Source organism: Macaca mulatta, chromosome 14 (assembly GCF_049350105.2).
Source record: "Macaca mulatta isolate MMU2019108-1 chromosome 14, T2T-MMU8v2.0, whole genome shotgun sequence".
Taxonomy (NCBI): Eukaryota; Metazoa; Chordata; class Mammalia; order Primates; family Cercopithecidae; genus Macaca; species Macaca mulatta.
In genome coordinates this window covers 52536222-52558507 of record NC_133419.1, presented here as the reverse complement: position 1 = coordinate 52558507, position 22286 = coordinate 52536222, and the positions used below count along the sequence as shown (strand labels likewise).

Genomic DNA, 22286 nt, shown 5'->3' with positions numbered 1-22286 from the left:
GATATCTTTTAGGATTTTTGAAGCTTTGGAAAAGATACCACTCTGATGTTGAATAGGAGAGGGACCTGGTCCTCTTCCAAAAGATACTGGCCCCAGTTGCACTGCCTCTATATGCAACACTGGCATCAGATGGAGTGTCCAGCCTCCTGTCTTTTGGCATGGTGGCCAGAGATCCAAATGTGGGTAGCAGGTTATAGATTTAAACCAGTACTCCTTCAGGATATATTTCACAGGATTTTGTGACCGAGTTTGAGAAACTCTAGATTATATGTTTAGAAATGTTTTTTTATGGAAGTGCCTTTTTAAGAGATAAGGTCTTACTCTGTTGCCCAGGCTGAAGTGCAGTGGCATGATCATAGCTCCATTGCACCTTTGATTTTCCAGGCTCAAGTGATCCTCCTGCCTTAGCCTCCAAGTAGCTGGGACTACAGGCATGCACTGCCACACCTGGTGAATTTTTTTTTTTTTTTTCTGGTAGAGCTGAGGTCTCACTGTGTTGTCCAGGCTGTTCTCGAACTCTTGAGCTCAAATGATTCTCCCTCCTTGGCCTTCCAAGGTGCTGATATTAAAGGCATGAGCCACCACGCCCAGTCAGTGGCACTGCTTTTAATACTCTAATATTTACTTTGAATCTCTAAGAGGAGAAGTCTTATTAAAACAATAATAGCTAGATTTTATTGAGTGCTTATTCTTGTTAGATCTAGGATCCCTGGTGAAGTCTGTGGAGTGTCTTATTTAAACCCTGTAACAATCCAGTGAAGTGAATGCTATCACGGTCCCCATTTTAGAGACTTGAGAGGCACTTGCCCAGTATCATAGCTAATTTGCCTTAGGCACAGTGTTTTGTACTTGAGCAGGATGAGTCTACCACACAATCTTGTTTTGTTGTTTTTTTTAAAGCAGGCCCCGATGATTAGGTTCCAGGGACTGTATATTCTTAACCCATGTATAATACTCAGCTTTGCCCAAGCCTTCTGTTACTTGGGACCTCCTGTGGAATAGATTAGTACTCGGTATAGTAGTTGGAGAATTGCCAGTTTAATTTGGAATGTGAGCGGACTTGGACTGCTAGATAAAGAAGGCAGATGGAGTTTCTCATTGAAATCTCTTTGGTTCTGAGGCCCATGGAGCCCTTGCATCCCCAGGTTTCTTGGTCTGTGTCACATTATGTTGGTGTTACTGCCTATGCAGTGGGAGAGGCATGCCTGAAGGGTCTCTGGAGTATAGCGTCTAGACCAGTGGTTCTCAAATTTGGCTGTATATTGGAATTCGCTGAAGAAGCTTTAAAAATTACTGATGTTTGACCTCATTCTCAGACATTCCAGTTTAATCTAGATTGTGCTCAGGCCTTTGTGATGTTTAAATGCTCCTTGGTTATTCTGATGTAGCCTGGGTTGAGACCCATTGGTTTGGACACACTCCTTTGTGGTCCAGTTACCATGTCTTATCCCAAAGCAAGGGGAAGAAAAGGGTTCACTTTGTGAGTGAAATGACTTAACGTGGTTTAGAGGTTTTTGTTTGTTTTGTCATGAATGAGTGACCTATGTTCTTTTTCATCAGCCATGTATGGCCTCGTAGATTTTCTCTGTGATCTATACCCCAATCCTAACTTTGCACTGACAGTGACATATTGAGCAGTCCTTATGCAGAAGTTTTGGATTGGTTACTAAGGGGACTGGTGACAAAGAGGCTCAGCACTCTTACTCCTACTGGAAGAAGGAAGTGGGTACCATTGCTAAGATCACTGTATCCACGCTGTTCCAGGAGAGCTGAGACAAGAAGTGCATTCTGGGTTATGACATGAGCTAACTGCACACAGATTTCTTATTGGACTCCAAAGAGTATCACTGTCATTTTCAGTTTTGTCAGGTGAAATTGGGTAATATAATTGTTTCTTGGTTTGATAGCTGGGTAACTTAAGCTGTTGTAATTAATGTGTCTGCAAAAAAAGCCTTTTTTAGGTATTTCAGAAAATACATGTCCTTGTCAGTAAAAAACAATGATTGTCTCCACCCTAAGCTATAATCGCTTTTCTAAACATGCTCATCATTTCAGAAGCATTGATCCTAGGCTCAAAAGCCTAATTCCAGAATTTTGGTACTACTGCTCTTTATCCAGTTCAAGATGGATGAGTCCCAGGTTGATCAAAGAGTTTGTAATGGGAATGTTTCTTTTGATTTCTTACAGTACAACAAACACCTCTTCGTGCACATTGGGCATGCCAACCATTCTTACAGTGACCCGTTGCTTGAATCAGTGGACATTCGTCAGATTTATGACAAATTTCCTGAAAAGAAAGGTGGCTTAAAGGAACTGTTTGGAAAGGGCCCTCAAAATGCCTTCTTCCTCGTAAAATTCTGGGTGAGTAAGACATTGCTGTGATTTCCGTGGTTTTTGTCTGAATGGTCACATCTCTTAAGTGAGCACAGTGCAGCACAGCTGGCTGTGGATTTACACTGAGTGCACCTTCATGTGCTTCTGCACAATTGCCACGGGAGCATGGACTCACACCTGTGAATGGTCCTCATGCTGGCCTTGTGCATCCACATGGCACACCTGGGTGACATTCTCTGTCCCTGCCAAAGGGCAGGAGGGACAAGCAGCCTCTTTGGACTTCACTTACTCACAGATGGCTGGAGTAATAATTGAAAATGTGAGGCACTGTACCCTCTTTCTGTTTCTTCTCCATTAATCAGAGCAATCTATAAATTCCATTGGTGTGCAGGACCCGGAGCTGGGATGAAGATAAAGTTACACGCTTCAAGATTTTGTAAGCATCAGAGAGGAAATAGAATTGCTTTGCCCAGTGTATACTTTATTTGTGCTTTAAAATGATGGGCAAATTCCCCTGGCTGCTGCAGCTTTGCTGATGTTCCAGAGCCTCTGAGAGGAGCTTTGCCACTCCTTCGGCACTAGTGAGGCTTGGGCCAGGGGAATGCTAATGGGTCAGAATGGGCATAAGGATAATGTGTGTGTGCTGAGGCATTAGGCGCACCAGTAGACCAGATAACCTGCTAGCACTGCGAGTTTATGATTCCTCAGCCTTTACACACATTTTTTTTTTAAACTATTGTAAATGTTTGTGCTCCTTAGCATGGCATTAAAGGCCCTTAGCGACATGGTTCCAGGGTAGCTTCCTCTTGTATCCTGCCAAACCCCTGCTGCCCCACCTGCCCAGTCTATGCTCCGCCTTCTGTTTGTCTAGATGGACTTTCTGCTCCTTTCTGCCTGTACCACTGGGCCAGCTCCTTCTCTTCCGTGAGACAATAGCTCCACTATAATAGAACCTTCCCCATGTAAGCAGACCATTGATTTCTCTTCTACTCCCATTGCATTTGGTCATCACTTCCCACGCTGTGTCATGATTGTTTGGATGTGTCCCCCTTCCTCTGGACTCTGCCACAGGGGGCCTTATTCATATAGTGGCTTCCATTTATATGCTTGCTTTGTGCTAGGAGCTGTGCTGAATGCTTTACGTGCATTTCATTTCATCCTCCAAGGTTTAGGTGGAATTTGCCTCAGCTCCACCTAGGAAAAAAGGCTCACAGATCACCAGAGACAGGCTTGTGGGTTGGGTACCTGGAGCTTGACATCAGATCTATGTGACTTCAGTGTCCCTGCTCTCTTTCCTTGTTGCTTAATCCCTTGATCTGTCAACCTAAGCCTCTTCGTATCTCTATACCAAGCAAGAACCCTACACAAAAAAGCCCAACAGATGTGAGAACAAATGGATGAATTAAAGAAAAATTTATGTTTTAGGTTCCTTGGAAGGAAATTTGCATATTAAATTAGCTTGTTTTGTATCTTTTATCATTTTGTGCTTCCATATTGAAATTTGGTTAGTAGGCCAGGCACAGTAGCTCACGCCTGTAATCCCAGCACTTTGGGAGGCTGAGGCAGGGTTATTACATGAGCTCAGGAGTTTGAGACCAGCCTGCGCCAAATAGCAAAACCCTGTCTATGAAAAATACAAAATTAGCCAGATGTGGTGGTGCACACCTGTAGTCTGAGCTACTCAGGAGGCTGAGGTGGGAGGAAAGCTTGAGCCCAGGAAGTCGAGGCTGCACTGAGCTATGATTGTGCCCCTGCACTCCCGCGTAAGTAACAGAGCAAGACCCTGTTCCAAAAAAATAAATTTGGATAGTAGATGTAGCCTTCTACTTATAATAATGGATGTTGGGTCAGTAATACACATGGACAACCTGAAAAAGCGATCACAGTCACATTTTCCTTTTCTGAATTGGTGGCTGCCTTCTAGTAATTTGGCTGGTGGTTGGAGATCAGTTATATGGTAACAGAGTAGCTTTCAAAATGTGGCCTGTGAACCCCTAGGGAGTTCCTTGATATCATTTTAATGGGTTGACAAGGTCAAAACTATTTTTGTTGTAATACCAAAACATGATTTGCCTTTTGCATTCTGCTTATATTCACACTGATGATACAAAAGCAGTGGGATAGAACTGCTTTAGTATGAATCAGAGCAGTGGCTCTGCTGCTAAAATTCATGCAGTTGAAAAAAAAAGTCCTTCATGAATTTTATTACAACCTAGAGTACACATTGAAAATGAACACATGAGTCTATCACATCAAGGAAAACAAATGACATTATTTGTTGCTAAAGATAAAATTTGGGCTTTCTTTTTTTTTTTTTTTTTTTTTTTGAGACGGAGTCTTGCTCTGTCTCCCAGGCTGGAGTGCAGTGGCTGGATCTCAGCTCACTGCGAGCTCCGCCTCCCGGGTTTACGCCATTCTCCTGCCTCAGCCTCCCGAGTAGATGGGACTACAGGCGCCCGCCACCTCACCCGGCTAGTTTTTTGTAATTTTTAGTAGAAACGGGGTTTCACCCTGTTAGCCAGGATGGTCTCGATCTCCTGACCTTGTGATCCGCCCGTCTTGGCCTCCCAAAGTGCTGGGATTACAGGCTTGAGCCACCGCGCCTGGCATAAAATTTGGGCTTTCAAATGAAAATTAGAATATTGGGAAATTTGTGTCTACCTTAGTGAACTTCTCAATATTTAAATACTTTTCTGATAAGATCCACCATGATATTGACAAATGTAATCTGATACAGTGTTAGAGCAATGGATTTAAATGTAACAGAGTTGGAAAAATTCATTGAGATGGTTTCAGATTCCACATTCCAGCCTACTATTAAGAAACTACTACTCCTTGTTGACTTTTGATGTAGTATCAAAGGAAAATGACCACTATTATCTGAGGAGTCTGTCACATAATGTAAAGCAGAACTACCTGTCTCATTAATTTTTTAAAAATACAGGCATGTTAAATGTTTTTTTAAAATGTGTATCAACATGTAATTAGCTTATTATTTCTTTTTTTTGTTTGAGATGAAGTCTCACTCTTGTCCCCTAGGCTGGAGTGCGATGGCACGATCTCAGCTCACTGCAACCTCCACCTCCCGGGTTCAAATGATTCTCTTGCCTCAGCCTCCCAAGTAGCTGGGATTACATGCCCAGCTAATTTTTGTATTTTTCATAGAGACGGGGTTTCAACATGTTGGCGAGGCTGGTCTCGAACTCCTGACCTCAGGTGACCCACCTGTCTCAGCCTCCCAAAGTGCTGGGAATTACAGGTGTGAGCAACTGCGCCGGCCTGTTAGCTTATTATTTCTTAAAATGAAGTAATATTTTAAAATTTTCTCAGTTTTAATTTCCAATAAAGAAAATATAGGTGTAACCTACAGTAAGCAAAGGTCTTTGAGGTCCTCAATAATTTTTTTGGTCCTGTTTGCAGTATCATACATGATCACCAAACTGCTGCTAGAATGTTTACGCCTGTTACGGCAAATTCAAAACCCAGGAAAGACGACTCCTGGGAATTTACTTTGGGTCAGGGTCAGGCTGTCTGGTGCATCAATAATTTATTTATGAGTTTAAGGGGGTCCTGTGATCAAAAAGTTTGAGAGCCACTATTTTAAAGGGTATAAAAAGAGGTTGTTTATCCATGTGAATGAAAGCTAATTAGAAATTATAGAATGTTATGAAAAGAAACCATTTTCAGTAATTTCAAATTAAACTGTTTTTAAGTAAGATTTCTGATAATTAGCATATTGTTTGAATATAAAGTAGTATAGAGAGTGCTTAGAAAGTGTTTTTTGGTTTTGCCTCCAAAATTGCCCTTATTTTACCCAGTGGATGATTTTAATAAATATTTTCCATGGTGGAGCCCTTCAGTCATAAATCCTCAAATAATGAAGTCTAGATTGCAGATGTTTAGCGTATGGTAGCTGATGGGAGATGTGCAAATTTAGAAACAATTACTCTGAGATCAGATACTTGTTTGTTAAGATTTGTAGAATTAAAGTGGAGAACTTCCATGAATGTGATAGAAAACATCACTCCTTCAGTACAGTTGTTAGGAACACTTAACCTTCATAAAGAAATTCAGTCATAACTATGGTAAAATGAAGGAGGGAAGGCAATTTAAATTTGGTTTGCAATTTGAAATGTCATTGGCTTCCTCTAATGACTCAGTAAGAATGAATTTCATTTAGAATATCTATCATTGGATATCAGTAGGTGCTTCCAGTGGGTGTTTCTGAAGTACGTTTCACACCCCCTTCAAAATATCTTTTAGCAGTATGCTTAGCAGATGTGCTTATTTTTGTTACAACAGAGGCTCTATACCTAGTCCTTTTTTTCTCTCTTTTTCAAATGGCCTAAAGTCTCTAGGCTGTCAGTATCAGCCTGACTCTTACTTGTTCATTTGGTTGTTCCTGAATTCGGTTTTCAGAATGTCTGCTACGTCCAACCTGGGCTTGGTCAGGCTAGACCATGTGAGGGGTTTGCTATGGAAAAATACTATGTGTTACCTAAAGTACCTGCACTTAAGCCCCAGATGCAGGCACTTCAGCTCTGCCAGTTGACACTTTGAGGCAAATGGGATGGCGATGAGCCAAGTAGCAGTCACTCCACTGATTTTAGGGTGGAAGACTCTACTGGCATCCCAGGCCCCAAAGCATAAATGAATAACAGAGTCAAGGATGCCAGCATGAGCACCCCTCTACCATATAAGCTTTACATTGTCCATGCCTTCATGGTGTGGGACCCCTTAAAAGCCCCTGTGAATGGCTGTTTATCTGTTAAGATCTTTTTTAAGAGCCTTATTGAGGTATAATTTACATACTATAAAAATCACTCATGTTAAATGTACAGTTTAGGCTGGGCACGGTGGCTCACACCTGTAATCCCAGCACTTTGGGAGGCCGAGGCAGGCAGATCATGAGGTCAGGAGATCAAGACCATCCTGGCTAACATGGTTAAACCCTATCTCTACTAAAAATACAAAAAATTCGCTGGGTGTGGCGGCGGGCGCCTGTAGTCCCAGCTACTCGGGAGGCTGAGGCAAGAGAATGGTGTGAACCTGGGAGGCGGAGCTTGCAGTGAGCCAAGATCGCGCCATTGCACTCCAGCCTGGGCGACAGAGTGAGACACGTTCTCAAAAAAAAAAAAAAAGAAAAGAAAAAGAAAAAAAAAAAAAGAGAAAGTACAATTTAGTGATTTTTAGAAAAATTTACAGAGTTGTGTAATCATACTAAAATCCAGTGTTGGAATTTGTCTGTCACCCCACAAGGATCTCCTGTGCCCATTTGTAGTCAGTTCTTATTTCCACCCCCAGCCCCAGGTAACTATGGATCCACTTTCTGTCTAGATCGGTTTGTCTTTTCTAGACATTTCATATGAATGAAATCATTCAGTGTATTATCTTTCGCAGCTGGCTCATTTTACTTGTGTTGTGTTTGAGGTGCATCCTTTTTATTGTAGAATTAGTGTCCCATCAGATGTATATACCACATTTTGCTTTGTTCATTCACTGGTTGATAGGCATGTGGATCATTTCCACTTCAGGCTATTATGAGTAATTGCTATGGAGTCTTTGTAGACAATTCTGTGTGGATATACTGTTTCATCTTTCTTGGGGAGCTACCTAGGAGTGGAATTGCTGGGTCCTATGGTGACTCTATGTTTAACATTTTAAGATACTGCTAAACTTCTTTTTTATGTGGTTGTACCATTTTATATTCTCACCAGTAAGATCTTAGGGGTGCCTCTCCTTCAGCCATTATGTCTGCGAGTATTGGGGTACAGATTACAGGGGACATCTTAGATGGGCTGGTAAGCAAAGGCACTGAGACAGGATGTGTGTAACGTATGTTTCAGGTGCATTGAGGTGTGTTGCAGCTGAGTCTTCACTGGTAATGGAAAGATAGGTGGGTAGAAAAATTTGGAAAGAGAAGGAATCAGAATTTAGTTGTGGCAGCAGTAGGGAATAGTCGGTGTTTTAACAATTTTTCAGTCAAGAGAGTAATGGGATTCTTTTTACTGAGTGTTACAGACTCTGCAGTTTGCCTTTTCTAGTTTTATTATGTTTTCCTTTTCATGACAGCTTCTTATTCATTTCTTTCTATTTCTTTTGCCTTCTTTTTATTTACTCCTACGTGTTTTAATTCTACAACATACTTAATTACAAAGAGAGAAAAGGTGATTTTGCAGGAATGGAAGGGAAGGGAAGAGGTGCCTCTCTTTTTCAGCAGTACCTGAACCTGACGCTTAACTGGTACCTTCTTTAAGCCAAGCACTGTGCCAGGGCTAAGCACATACTTGATATTATTTAATCCTTATGAGAACATGTGATGAGTCCCACTTTACACATGAAGAAACCGAATCATACAAAGGCAAAGTGACTTCTGTGACATCGTATTGCTAGTAAATGCCAGATCTGCTAGAGTCCAGAATCCATGCTCTTTCTGTAAACCTGCGTATGGCCTCTTCAGGGAGCACAGTTCTGTCACTAGAAACCATCCCAACACAGCTTCACTTAAATGGAAGCCAATGGTAATTGCTGAAGGATAGCAGCCTTGGTAGTTTCTGTCTGAAGTCCTGTCATTATGGGATGCTCTGGTGTATGTTTACATGGGAGCTAAGGTGTATTTTCATATACGTATTCTGTATATTACTATGTTCTGATTTTTTTAAAAAAGCCTTTCTTGCTGGGAAAAGACTGGCCTTTCTGGGTCTAGCCACTTCTTAGAGTAGGAAAATGATTCTGTCCAACAGGATAGTCCAGGAGCCTGCTTTTCAAATGCACATGAACCAGTCCAGAACCAGACCTCCTCTATCTGGTCCAACCCCAAGATGCAGTGTTCCTCTGCCCTAATCATTCCCTGGAATGGTACCAGACAGCTAGGGACCACCTCTGCAGCTTAGAGCCAGCTGGAGTTATTCAAACTAGTCAGTCCTTAATTGGTCACTCTGTTTCCCCTGCCATGTCCATGGAAAGCTCAGGAAAGGCTCTGGTCTAAGCTAGCCCCTTGTTTTCTGCCTCCTGACCACCCCAGTATCTTTCCATGTGGCCCTTCATAGCCTGCCATGTTTCCTGTCTTGGGGACCTTTGAGTGTAGTAAATTTTTTTCCTGAACTCCTCCTTTGTCCTGTGGCCGCACCTGACTGACCGTCACGTAAAAGAATACAAAACGTAAGGTGAATCAACTACCATTACCAGGAAATTCAAGTTCAAGTCTAAGTCTTACTAGACAAGTCAGTGAGATCCTGCAACTACCATTAGAAGGAGAAAGCAGCATTGTTTTTATATTATGATTATGAAGGTATAACATTCTAGACAGTTGGGAATATATAATTTTTAATTCAGTCCTAAATGCATCATGAATATAACCTAATGTGATGCGTGTTTATGTAGTTTTGATCAAGGAATATGTGCAATCTGACACTCCACTTTTATTCTTTATGAAATATCATGTTAGCCATATGTCATTATACTTCAAATTATCTTTTTTTTTTTTTGAGACAGTGTTGTGCTGCTGCCCAGGCTGAAGTGCAGTGGTGTGATTTACACACATGGTTATGTGTGTAAATAACCATGTTGCTTTCTAAAATAGTTGTAGCAGTTACTCTCTCAGGCCATGCATGAGTAGACCAGGCATCTTCATCAGCCTTGCCTGGCGGAATTTAAAACAAAACAAAAAGCAATCTTCTATTGTCACTTGTTATTTGAGTTCCTCTACATCTGCTTTCATTTTTTCTTCTTATTCAAAAGTCTTTGATTCTTCCTCATCCTCTGTAGAAGCAATTATTACTATTAAGGTTGAAGCACCGTATTTCTTCAATTCTAAGACATGGACTTGTTCCCATTTCAACAGTTCTAAAGTTGGGATGCTTCTGTCAGTTGATGTCCAAAGTGCTTTGCCACATTTTCTTTATATCCAGTCTATTATTGAATACTATGCAGCCATAGGGAGGAATGAGATCATGTCCTTTGCAGGGACATGGATGAAGCTGGAAGCCATCATCCTCAGCAAACTAATACAGGAACAGAAAACCAAACACCGGTGACATGTTCTCACTCATAAGTGGGAGTTGAACAGTGAGAACATGGGGACACAGGGAGGGGAACAACACACACCAGGGCCTATTGCGGGGTAGTGGGTGAGCGGAGGGAACTTAGCGGACAGGTCAGTAGGTGCCACAAACCACCATGGCACACGTATTCCTATGTAACAAACCAGCACATTCTGCACGTGTATCCCAGAAATTGAAGTAGAATTAAACAAATAAACAAAAAAAGCATCTTCTCCACCCCTAGGCAGAGGAATAGGTTGTGATTGGTTATTATCACCTGACCCTGGCCAGCGTAGAAGACATCTTGCCATTCCATGGACACCTTAGTTGAGTTATTTGCACTTTATAGGACCATAGCAGTTCAATTTTAGCTTAAATTTAAATCCCTAATTAAACCATCTCAGAAAATTACACATTGATGTGGCATTGAAATTGTTATTATGGTTCAAGAGGAGTTTTGGAACCAGCTTTGTTATACGTGAGGCAAACACTTGTCACTGGCAGATAATCATACTTCTTTTTTCCTTGCAAAACATGATCAGGTGCTGTGTAGGCTCTAGGAAAGAAGGCTGTCCACCCCCAAGTGGATGAAGCTGTGCTTCACTGCAGCATTGAGATTCAGGCAGATGGATTGCCAGTGACGTGGCAGACAGTGCAATTAATGTAAGAAAATGTCAACAGCCTTGGGAATTGATCATAGATTGAATTCCCAGAACTAGAGGACGTATGATTCAGTCATGCATCCTGAAGGCCAAAAACCCAAGTGTAGCTCACAGCTGACTGTCAAAAGCAGTTAATTTCCAGCTACATGAAGTTTACTTAAGGAAATAAAATTATGTTTTTTGCAAAGTAAGACATGCAGTTGAGACTAATACCTTTGGAGGGGCCTCAGAACTCTATTCCCTGTCCTAATGCTCAAGGGCGTCAAGATTGGAAACACTGGTCTAAAGAAAGCTATATGCTTTTAACATTCTATTCATAAACGTTACAACCCAAAACCATTCATAATAATAATTAGTACGATAAAGGCTTAGTCTTAAACTTTGATTGGAATAATAAAGAAGAAAGCAATATAAAAGTGAAATCTTATGGATTTGTATCATGTTGCCAGGTTATAACAAATTTTTAAATACACATTTAATATAATTCTTTCTCTCTAATCATTATCAAATTAGTCATATCTAGAAACCAGGATATATGATGTTACCCTATACTTATTTAAAAATGTTTTGTATTTTAAAATTCTTGGAATTATGATCATTCAGTGTAGACAATACTGTCTGCATAGTTACTTAATTTACTTTCCTTCTTTTTTTTTTTTCTGAGATGGAGTCTCGCTCTGTCCCCCAGGCTGGAGTGCAGTGGTACAATCTCAGCTCACTGCAACCTCTGCCTCTTGGGTTCAAGTGATTGTCCTGCCTCAGCCTTCTGAGTAACTGGGATTACAGGTGCCTGCCACTGCACCCAGCTAATTTTTGTATTTTTGGTAGAGATGGAGTTTTGCCATGTTGGCCAGGCTGGTCTCGAACTCCTGACCTCAGGTGATCCACCCGCCTTGGCCTCCCAAAGTGCTGGGATTATAGGCATGAACCACCGTGCCTGGCCAATTTACTTTCTTAATCTATTATTTTTAAAGGAAGAAAAAGCAAGCCTACTTTTACTAACGATAGCAGATGTGAGAATATTTTATAAAACAAAAAAAGGGAGGCCGGGCACGGTGGCTCAAGCCTGTAATCCCAGCACGTTGGGAGGCCGAGACGGGCGGATCACGAGGTCAGGAGATCGAGACCATCCTGGCTAACACAGTGAAACCCCGTCTCTACTAAAAATACAAAAAAAAACTAGCCGGGTGAGGTGGCGGGCGCCTGTAGTCCCAGCTACTCGGGAGGCTGAGGCAGGAGAATGGCATAAACCCAGGAGGCGGAGCTTGCAGTGAGCTGAGATCCGGCCACTGCACTCCAGCCTGGGTGACAGACCAAGACTCCGTCTCCAAAAAAAAAAGGGGAAGCAAGTTACCTGGAAAGAGGACAGCCTTCAGAAGATTCTTTTGTCTTGGTAGAAATGAAATCACGTTTGTTCAACAAAATGACAGTCACTCTGCATAAAACCAGGTTTTATTTAAAGAGAAGAAACAGTAACCCAGCAAAACAGACCCTGCCCCCATTGGAGTCTCAGCCTGTTTCTAATTGTATTCTGCATGGTTTAGGTTGGAATTGTAGACCTGAGTCTGTCATTTGGAACCAAACGTTTTGTTGCTATTCATGGAAGAGGAAGTTAACAATATGAAATCGTTTGCTTTCCACATGTTTTGAACTGCTATCAGGAAGGAGGGGCCTTTCAGCTCAATAAGTTTTCCATTTCTCTCTACTTCTGTCTCATCTCAAAATGTGTTAAGTTTTAAAGTTAACTGAATATTAAGTTATGAAATGATTTAAGTAGAAGAAAGATTAGTGAGAAGTATCATGATATTTAGAGGTACTTGGGGGCTAGACTGTAGTTATATGAGCTTTTTTTTTTTTTTTTTTTAATCTCTTGGTAAGCAGGCCCTGCTATTGTAAGTACAGGAATAGGGAAATCAATACATTTGTGTATCTGCCCATTTTGGTTTGTTTTCATAAGAAAAATATCTGGAGCTTGTGAGCACTTTCTGTGTTGACTGCTGCTTAGGATTGTTCCTTCCTGGTTCCCGAGCCCTGGATGCCAAACTTCTTTGTAGGCCTTTCCAAGGGAGTGTACCCTGTCTGTGGCCTTTGTTCAGTGCTGCAATGTGTATAATAGATTTTCAAGGTTTTTTTTTTTAAGTTACCTGGAAAGTGATTTTATTTCAGTCAGTAAATGGTCCTAAAGCAATTGCTGTGCACAGGGCACTCTGCCACATTGCCAGCTCACATTACCACCTGAGAGTTTGTGAAGAATCATCCGCAAGCAATTCGTAGGAGGAGGAGGAGACCTCAGGAGACTCACTCGAAAGCTTTTCTGGGCCACTTCATTGCCAGAAAGTCATTCAACAAACATTTGCCAGTCTCGACTTTGCTTCTGGAAAACTGAGAAGCAGATGTGATTGAGAAGTTCTGATTTCATGGCTCAGGGTCTGGTGAGGGATGGCAGACATGTGGGCAGGTAAACGACAGCACCGAGGGGTAGCAGCTGTAGTGGAAGTGGGCAGAAGTTGCTGTGGAAGCACAGAGGTGGAACCCTTTTTCCCTGAGAACATTCTGGAAAGGCTCACAAAGACATGGCATTTAAACAGAATCTTGATAGAATTTGGTCAATGCAAGGGGAGTGAGAAGGAGTTTTCAGGGCAGTGAATACTCATGTACAGACAAGGAGTCTTACTGGGAGGTGGTGAGGGGTCCCCATGGCCACTGGGGCTTACCGAACTTGGAGAATAGGGAGAGATGTGGGTGGAAACACTGGTCATGGGGGATTCACTTCAAAAGACCATACCTGAATCCTCTGAAAGCCTAAAACATGGTAGGAATGAAATCATGGATTTCACAGGATAGGATAGCTTGGAAAATGAGCACAAAAGCTTACATTACTTTTCCTCCCATCCTCTTCTGATAAACCACAGAACCTTCTTTTTTTTCAACCTTCAACTCTTAAATCTTCAGGGCTTCTGGGCAGAATCTCTTGCATCGGGAGTTGTCGTGACCTCGTGGAGGAATTCATTCCAATAGCTATTCCTACGAGACTTTCTGTCCTGGGTCCTTCGGCTCTGTGGTTGCTAAGAAAGCCCAGGTCAGGGGTCTGTCCCTTCCTTCTGGGGCCATTTAATTCCACTCCCTTCTGTGACTACAGACTGAGATGCTAAGCCACGATCCCACCTGAGCTGCTGCCATGATTAGCTTGATTCATGCTGTCACTGTTACCATTTCACCTCAAGAAAAACCTGAGAAGGAAAGAATTGATGTGGCATAGTCGGGGTAGCTGCATATTTTCAGACCCAGTTTTGCAAGGCATAGTTGAATTAACTGGACACTTCAGGGATCTCAGTCAGTTGCATAAAACTGAACCTAGGCCCTTGGTGGTGTGAGAGATCACCTCTCCGTGTGCAGGTGAAGATCCACGGTACCTCCTACCCCCAAGTCCACCCCATTTTAATTTACTTCTTAAATTAAAAATGTAATGTAGGTTTGTTATGAATAGTTTGAGCAGTTGAAAGGAATATAGAATAAAAAGTGAGATCCTCCTTGCACACATGCATGCCTGTGGTCAGCCAGATCCCAAAATTTGGAACGCATCCTTTTAGACTTTTACATATGTTTCTACAAACATTATACATACACATATACATCACTTGTTTTTACTAAAAAAGGATTATGCTCCAAGTGTTTCCTGCAACTTCATTTTCCCTACCTAAAGTATCTTGGACATATGATGCCTTTTACAGCAATGAAAATTTGAGGGTAAGTCTCAGTTTTTATTCTTCGTAGTAAAGGTTTCTTGATAGTAGAGTTGTCAGATTTAGCAGGTTGCCCAGTTAACTTTGCATTTCAAGTAAACAATGAATACTTTTTTGGTGTGCATGTCCTATAGAATATTTGGCATATATGTTCATATGTACTGAAAAAGTATTAGCTGTTCATTTGAGATGCGAGTGAACTGGGTTCCCTATTTTATCTGGCAACTCTGCACTTGTTAGTTCACTTACGTATCATTGGTTTGGAGTTGTTATTGTTTTTCTATGAAAAACTTTTCATGCACAAAACCTTGAAACCATAAAAAGGTCCTGTTTCCTGGGAAAGGTGGTGTCTGGGCCAGTGTTCACACACCTGATGAATGAGAAGGGTTTCGGGCCAGCTCAGCTGGGCACCCAGAACTCATTACTTGCCTCTATTGGAAAGAACTGGCCCGTGTAGCTGCTTTGTAGTTGGAGCTGAGACCCGACTCTTTCATCCTAGCCACTATGTGAAGTTGCCACTGGCGGTCACCTGAAGTTGTGTGGGTGATATTAATTGAATTTTTGAAAAACCGAATGCTGGTATTTGTAGGAATTTGCAGTGCAGACAGGCAGCCTTTCAACTACTGCATATCATAATTAGAGCAAGCTTTTAAGATTCTTTGAAGTACTAAATGTTTATGAAATTCAAATAGGGGTGCCAATCTGCACAATAAAGGGGGCCTTGGTGGTGTTTTTAAAAATCTTCTATTTTGTAGATGTAAATATATGCCATAATTAGCGGGAAGTAACTTGAAGAGCCGCGGCTGAGTTTATTCCTATTATTCTTATTTAAAACAGCTGTGGCAGGCAGGCTACAGCTGCTGTCTCATCATTGGGTTGGGCAGGGCATAAGGGCCGAAGTGAACACACTCAAAGACTCTCTTTTCTGAGGGCAGCTCCTTCACTCCCCCTAAATGCAGGCTTCCTTGCTGGGGAGCTGTCTCACAGTTGGCCCAGCTTCCCTACCCACCCCAAGCCTCTGAATGTCAATGGGACGGACTTCAAGCATCTTAGCCAGGATGCAGATGCATGCAAATGAGAGGGTGAGGAGCCTTTGAGAGCAGCCAGCTTTCTCCAGACCCCCGCATGACAGTGCTGCCTCTAGGGGCACTTTTGCCCCACAGCTCCAGGCCCAGTGCAGAGTGATTGTCCTTTGGTGCCTGTGGGAGCAGCTGCAATGCCGCACTGCATGCCCTGCCTGGTCGAGCCTCACCATGTGGCAGGCCTGGACGGCTGCCCATCACAGGGCCCAGCTCCCAGCACTGCCTGCCAAGGAGCCAGATGCTACCATTGGAAAAAATTGCTTCACAATTTGAAATCTTGGTTCTTTGATCATTGCTCAGAGAGGATGAAGAGGAGAGGTTCAAAGTAGTGTTTTAAAATGCCAGCGTCTTGTTGCAACCATCAGTGCCTATTAGACTGTCTCTGGTTGGGGACCGTCCTCTTGATGTTTTCATTTTTGCAATCATGTCATTCTCTGCAGCTCTTCCAAGCCCTCTGGATAGGAAAGGAAGGTCCACAGCCTTCTCCTGACCCTGTGCCCCTGCTGTGCCCCGGCCTCATGCCTTAGAGGTTATCTCTTTGCCTTTGTTCCAACAGGCTTTTCCCCAGTGAAGCTTGTGACAAAGTTGTTGTCATCTGCCAAATGCTGCTGCCGTGTGAGCTGCTCACTCCCATTCTTCACTGGGCAGAAGCAGCCTTCACTTCCTAATCCTTCTGCCCCCACAACCAGGTCTCCAGAGGACAGAGGTTTTGCAGGGATGATCCACTCTGTCCCTTGGCCTAACACCCGCCTCCAAGGACTTCAGGTCCCACATACTTGGGCGAGGCCTCATTCTTCCTTACCCTTGAAATGGGAAGGGTCAATCTTTGGAGAGTGTTGCATTTTTCATATTTACTCCCAAAAGACAAAAACATGAAATTAAACCAAACAGCTCCAGGATGACTGGGCATGGTGGCCCACACCTATAATCCCAGCACTTTGGGAGGCCGAGGCAGGTGGATCACTTCATGTCAGGAGTTCGAGACCAGCCTGGCCAACATAGTGAAACCCATTCTCTACTAAAAGATACAAAAATTAGTATGGTGACGTGCATCTGTAATCCCAGCTACTTGGGAGGCTGAGGCAGTAGAATCACTTGAACCCTGAAGGTCGAGGTTGCAGTGAGCCGACATTGTGCCACTGCACTCCAGCCTGGACAGCACAGTGAGACTCCGTCTCAAAAAAAAAAAAGAACAGATATATGAATAAATGGGCTTACTGAGTAAGAGGTGATAGAGGAGAAACCAATCCAGACTCTTATCTGGGGACTTAAACTGTTTCAGTTATGGAAGTAATGGGTGTAAGAGAAGGATGATTTGGGAAAGAATTTGGAAGCTTTTGATGGGGTGTATTTTTGTTTTCTGTTGCTGTCCGCTTCCTCTGCCCATCATTCAAACCTGCTTCTGCTTCGACTTTTTGTTGTTTTTCAGGACTTGCCCACAAATAGACCTTAAAGTCTTTAATTCATTCAACACACGTGTTAATGGTGCCTTTTTTATTCCCAGAAAGAATTCTATAACATGTCTAATCATGCCTTTGTGAGAAAGATAATTTTGTACCTGTTTGAGCTGTTGTACTCAATACATAAGACCCATCATAAACACAAACTAGAAAAAGTCCTAATTTTTCTGTTTGGAAAAAGCCAGTGTTGCATCTGTGCCACACACCCGACAAATGTGGGTTGGGGCCAAGACTGGCTCCGTGGTGACAGTCTTTATTGTGTTTATTGATCACAAACTCTTGTCTCGTTGAGGTAAGGTATCTGTAGATGTGACTTGAGGCTCTGTCTTCATCTCTATCGTGGTCAATATTTCAAATTGACAAGTGAACAGGAGTGATTATAGGTATTGTTAATGACTGTAATTTTTATAGTACATTATAGATTGCAGATGAATTTCATATGCATTATCTCCTCATATTACCACCATGGCCTTTGGAAACAGGTCATCTTCCCTGTGGTTAAAGATGAGAAAAGCGAGACCCAAAAAGTGATTCCAAATCCCTCACTTCTGCTGCCTGTGCTGTCAGTCCAGTGTCTGAGATGAGATGACAGATGAGAGGCAGCATTCACAGACGCCTGGACCAGTGTCAGACTGGATGGGATGAATGGAGGACTGAACTTTGGGCAGAGTTTAAAAAAGTAAATGTAAAACTTGAATCTTGGGAAGCAAACAGAACCTGAAGAACTATGTGGGTGAGGAGGAGGAGAGGAATGGTGAAGTTAAGGAGGAAAGGAAAGAGAACTGCAGAATTGTTACAGAAGTGTTCTTAGGTCTGTGGTACCTGAAGTTCTGGATGGAAGTTACAGAGGAGCTCATTTCAACTTAAGAGATGTAATAGGCAGCATCATGGATCCCCAGAGATGCCTCATCTGTAGCCATGGAATCTGTGGATAATGGTACATTACATGGCAAAGGGGAATTAAAAGTTGTTAATTAGCAGATAGAATATCTTGGATTATCTAAGTGGGCCTAGTGTGGTCCCAAGGTCCCTTAAAAGCAGAAGAGGGAGACAAAAGAAGACATCCAGAGAGATGACAGTTGACATGTGAGAAGGATTCGGCTGGTGTTTCCAGCTTTGAAAATGGAGCAAGGGGCTCCTGGACAAGGAATGTGGGTGGTCTCAGAAGCTGGAAGAGGCAAGGAAACAGAACCCTCTTCAGAGCCTCTGTCTAGTAAGGAGTTGCATCCCTTCTAGTTCTTGATCTTAGCTGGCTGAGAGCTGAATTAAATTTCTGACCTACAGGAATATAAAATAATTAGCTTGTCTTGTTTTAAGCAACTAAATTTGTGATAATTTGTAGCAGAGAAAATTAATATAACAGAAAAAAGAATTATCTAACAGTTAAGACTGTCCAGCAACATTATTATTATTATTATTTATAAATAGAAAAAAAATTATTTATAAATAGAGATGGGGTCTTGCTATGTTGCCCAGGCTGGTCTCAAACTCCTGGGCGTAAGTGGCCACTGTGCCTGGCCCAGCAGCGTTATTGAAGTGGTTTTCCTGTGTCTGACAGTATTTAGCTTTAAGGCAGTGCAGATCAGGATGCTGTGGAAAGGATTTCTGCTTTTGGAAGTAGGAGAGAGTTGACCTCTGAACTAAGTTTCAGCTTAGAGTTTAGGGTCTCTGTTTCTAGAGCAAACAGGAAGAAGATTTCTTAGAAGCGCTCATTTGCCTGGACTTCCCCAGCCATATTTTTAAGTGTTGTTTTTTAACACTGCAGAACCTGGCCCGTGACCAGCCTTTTTGGCCAGCTTGTGCCCAGAAGATGGGATATGGTTTGACTTTGGAATTTATTGGAAAGATAAGTTTTACTAGTTTTCAACTGCTTCTTGGATTTTTGTTTTTATTTACTTTTAGAAAATATCCTGTGGTTAGGTAAAAGCTGCTTAGGCAGAAATAGTTTGTATCTCTGATAGTGGTACATTTTTTTAAACTCATTTTCTTGCTTTCAGAACTACATGAAATAGGTTTGCTTTCCACCTGAAGTGATTTTCATTTGGGAGGGGGACGTGTCAGTAGGGTAGATAATGAACTCTGCAAATCCCAGACTCCTTTGTTGTTGACTTAATGCTAACATTCTTTGATATTAGTCTTTGCTTCATGGGAGTTCAGTGACTGCATTTCTTTCTGGAATAGCCGTAACACTATCAGCTGACAGATAATTATATTTTACATCATTACTTCCTCCTAGAAAATTCCTGAGGAGCATTTGTGATATGGTTGGATAGCTACATAATTATTTTCTATGTTCAAGGGTAATTACAAAGCAGTTATAATGGCAAATTGGTTATTTACTGTTAGTTGGGAAGCCTTTTAAAATCTAATCTCTTGGCCGGGCGCGGTGGCTCAAGCCTGTAATCCCAGCACTTTGGGAGGCCGAGACGGGCGGATCACGAGGTCAGGAGATCGAGACCATCCTGGTTAACATAGGTGAAACCCCGTCTCTATTAAAAATACAAAAAACTAGCCGGGCGAAGTGGCGGGTGCCTGTAGTCCCAGCTACTCGGGAGGCAGAGGCAGGAGAATGGCGTGAACCCGAGAAGGAGGAGCTTGCAGTGAGCTGAGATCCGGCCACTGCACTCCAGCCTGGGTGACAGAGCAAGACTCCGTCTCAAAAAAAAAAAAAAAAAAAAAAAATCTAATCTCTTAAATTTACACTAATAATTAAATAGAGAATTTTCTCAGACTGTTTCTCCTTACTTATCTAAATGAAGGATAAAATGCACATAGACTCTATGACTGAGCAATTGTACTCCTAGGAACACCCAATAGAAGCACATCCGTATGTTCATCAAAAGCATATTCAAGAACGTTCATAGTAGCACTCTTCGTAATAGGTCCATTTGGAAGCCTTGCAGATGTCCCTAAGTAATAGGGTGGATAGATTGTGGCATTTTTCATTCAGTGGAATATTCTGCAGTAATGAGGATAAATGAACTATATACAGCAATGTGGTTGAATCTCACAAATCAAATGCTGAGTAAACAAACTAAACACAAGCGTAAACCCTGTTTAGTTCCACTTGCTTAAAGTTCAGAAAGCAGACAAAACTAATGTGTAATGTTTCAGGATCATGGTTACACTGGCAAGGTGTATGGATTATTGTGCCTGGAAGGAAGGATATTTGGGGGAGAGAGGGACTTCCATTTCTTCATCTGGGTGCTGGATCACTTGATGAAAATTAATCGAGCTGTAAACTTCCAATTTGTTTACTTCTCTGAATGTATGTTATGTTTTAATTTTATGTAAAAATAGTAACTTTGACGACTTTAAAACACGTAATTTGTTGGGATGGTTTCTGAGGGTAGGTTGGGTATTCTTTAATAACTTTGTTTTGAATAATTCTGTCATTGTAACTACAGATCATCCATTCCAAATGAAAGCTATATTAAAGTCGTTTGGGGAGTTCTAAGAGATAATGGTAAACCAATGGTGAGGTGGTAGGCACGGTCTGCCCCAGCTGCAAACAATAAGGACGTTGCTTGGCTGTAAGGAATTTACGACAGTGACAAAACCGTCTAAAAAATCAGTTTTCTTTTTATTATCACCATATTAACCGACAAAACCTCCTTTGTTGGCCTGAGTCCTAAATAATTGGTGAAAGTTAGTGTTCAATTTTTTTAATTAATTTTTTTTTTTTGAGACAGCATCTAGTTCTATTGCCCAGGCTGGAGTGCGGTGGTACAAATCATGTGGCTCACTGCAGCCTCAAACCCCTGGGCTCTAGGAAGCTTCCTTTTGTAGCCTCCCAGGTAGCTGGGACTACCAGCACATGCCACCATGCCCGACTAATTAAAAAAAAAAATTATTTGTAGAGATGGCATCTCCCTATGTTGCCCAGGCTGGTCTTGAACTCCTGGGCTCAAGCGATCCTACTGCCTCAACCTCTGAAAGTGCTGGGATTATAGGTGTGAACCACGGTACCCAGCTGAATTTTTATTTTTTATATATGTACGTATACAACATATATAATGGTGAATTTTTATTTTATATATAAAACATCTATATGCTTCAAATTACCATGCACATTATCCATTATATTCTCCTTTAGTAACACATGCGGACCCAGCCTTGTACTCATTTCGGGTGCAGTCTGAGTCCACAGTCCCCATGGTGCTACTTGTTCCAGTAGTTAAACAGATTTGTCAATGAGCAACAATAGTAGAATGATTATGAAGATGAGGAAACAGAACTTTTTTTTCCCTTCCCTCAGTCTCTGTGGGAATTTTTATGTTTAAAAATTTTATGTTTAAAATTTTAAATAGCTGAAGTAGAGTGCTGGTTATTATTGAAAATCATTTGTCAAATAAAGGTAGGCAGTCTTAAAAATGTGTCAGATCTGCTAGGTGTGCCGCTGCTGTGGGACAGCTGCCTTCACCAGCATTACTTAAGCATGGAACCTCACACAGACAGAACCGTAACAGTTGTGAACGTATTCAGCAGTTTTACTAACATCATGGTGAATAATACCATTCTAAACTTAGTTAACATTTTAAAATTACATATATTGACAGATTATTTTGTATGTTTTAAGTTAAGGTTGACAGTTTTAAAAAATCTATTTACTCTCCCAGTGACCCCCCCGTCCCCCACACACAATGGCTTATTTCACTGTGTTCCCTTCCATAGTCCACTCTGTACACCAAAACCACTAGGCTGCTTTCCCCCCTGCTTAGAGATAGGGTCTTGCTATGTTGCCCAGGTTGGTCTCAAACTCCTGGGCTTAAGCAAGCCTCCTGCCTCAGCCTCCCGAGTAATTGGGACTACAGGTATTCTGCCACACCCAGCTTGCTAGACTACATTTGATTATTTACTAGTCTTTCAGAACAACTTGATTAATCAAAATCAACTAGTACAACATTAGCTCACAGTGTATTTATAGCACATGAAGACTCTTTTTCAAAGCTGGGAATTTAAA

At 41.9% G+C, this 22286-nt stretch overlaps 1 protein-coding gene and 1 non-coding gene across 2 annotated transcripts in view; one reads left to right on the top strand and one right to left on the bottom strand.

The window, feature by feature from the left end:
• The window catches only part of TEAD1 (TEA domain transcription factor 1), a 271809-nt gene that overhangs the window by 227042 nt on the left and 22481 nt on the right, over window positions 1-22286 (top strand). The window contains 1 exon segment of the mRNA NM_001435829.1: window positions 2188-2361. Coding sequence (NP_001422758.1) covers window positions 2188-2361 — 174 coding nt within the window.
• On the bottom strand, window positions 5743-5914 carry LOC114672536 (small Cajal body-specific RNA 16). Its single transcript, XR_003722942.1, has one exon.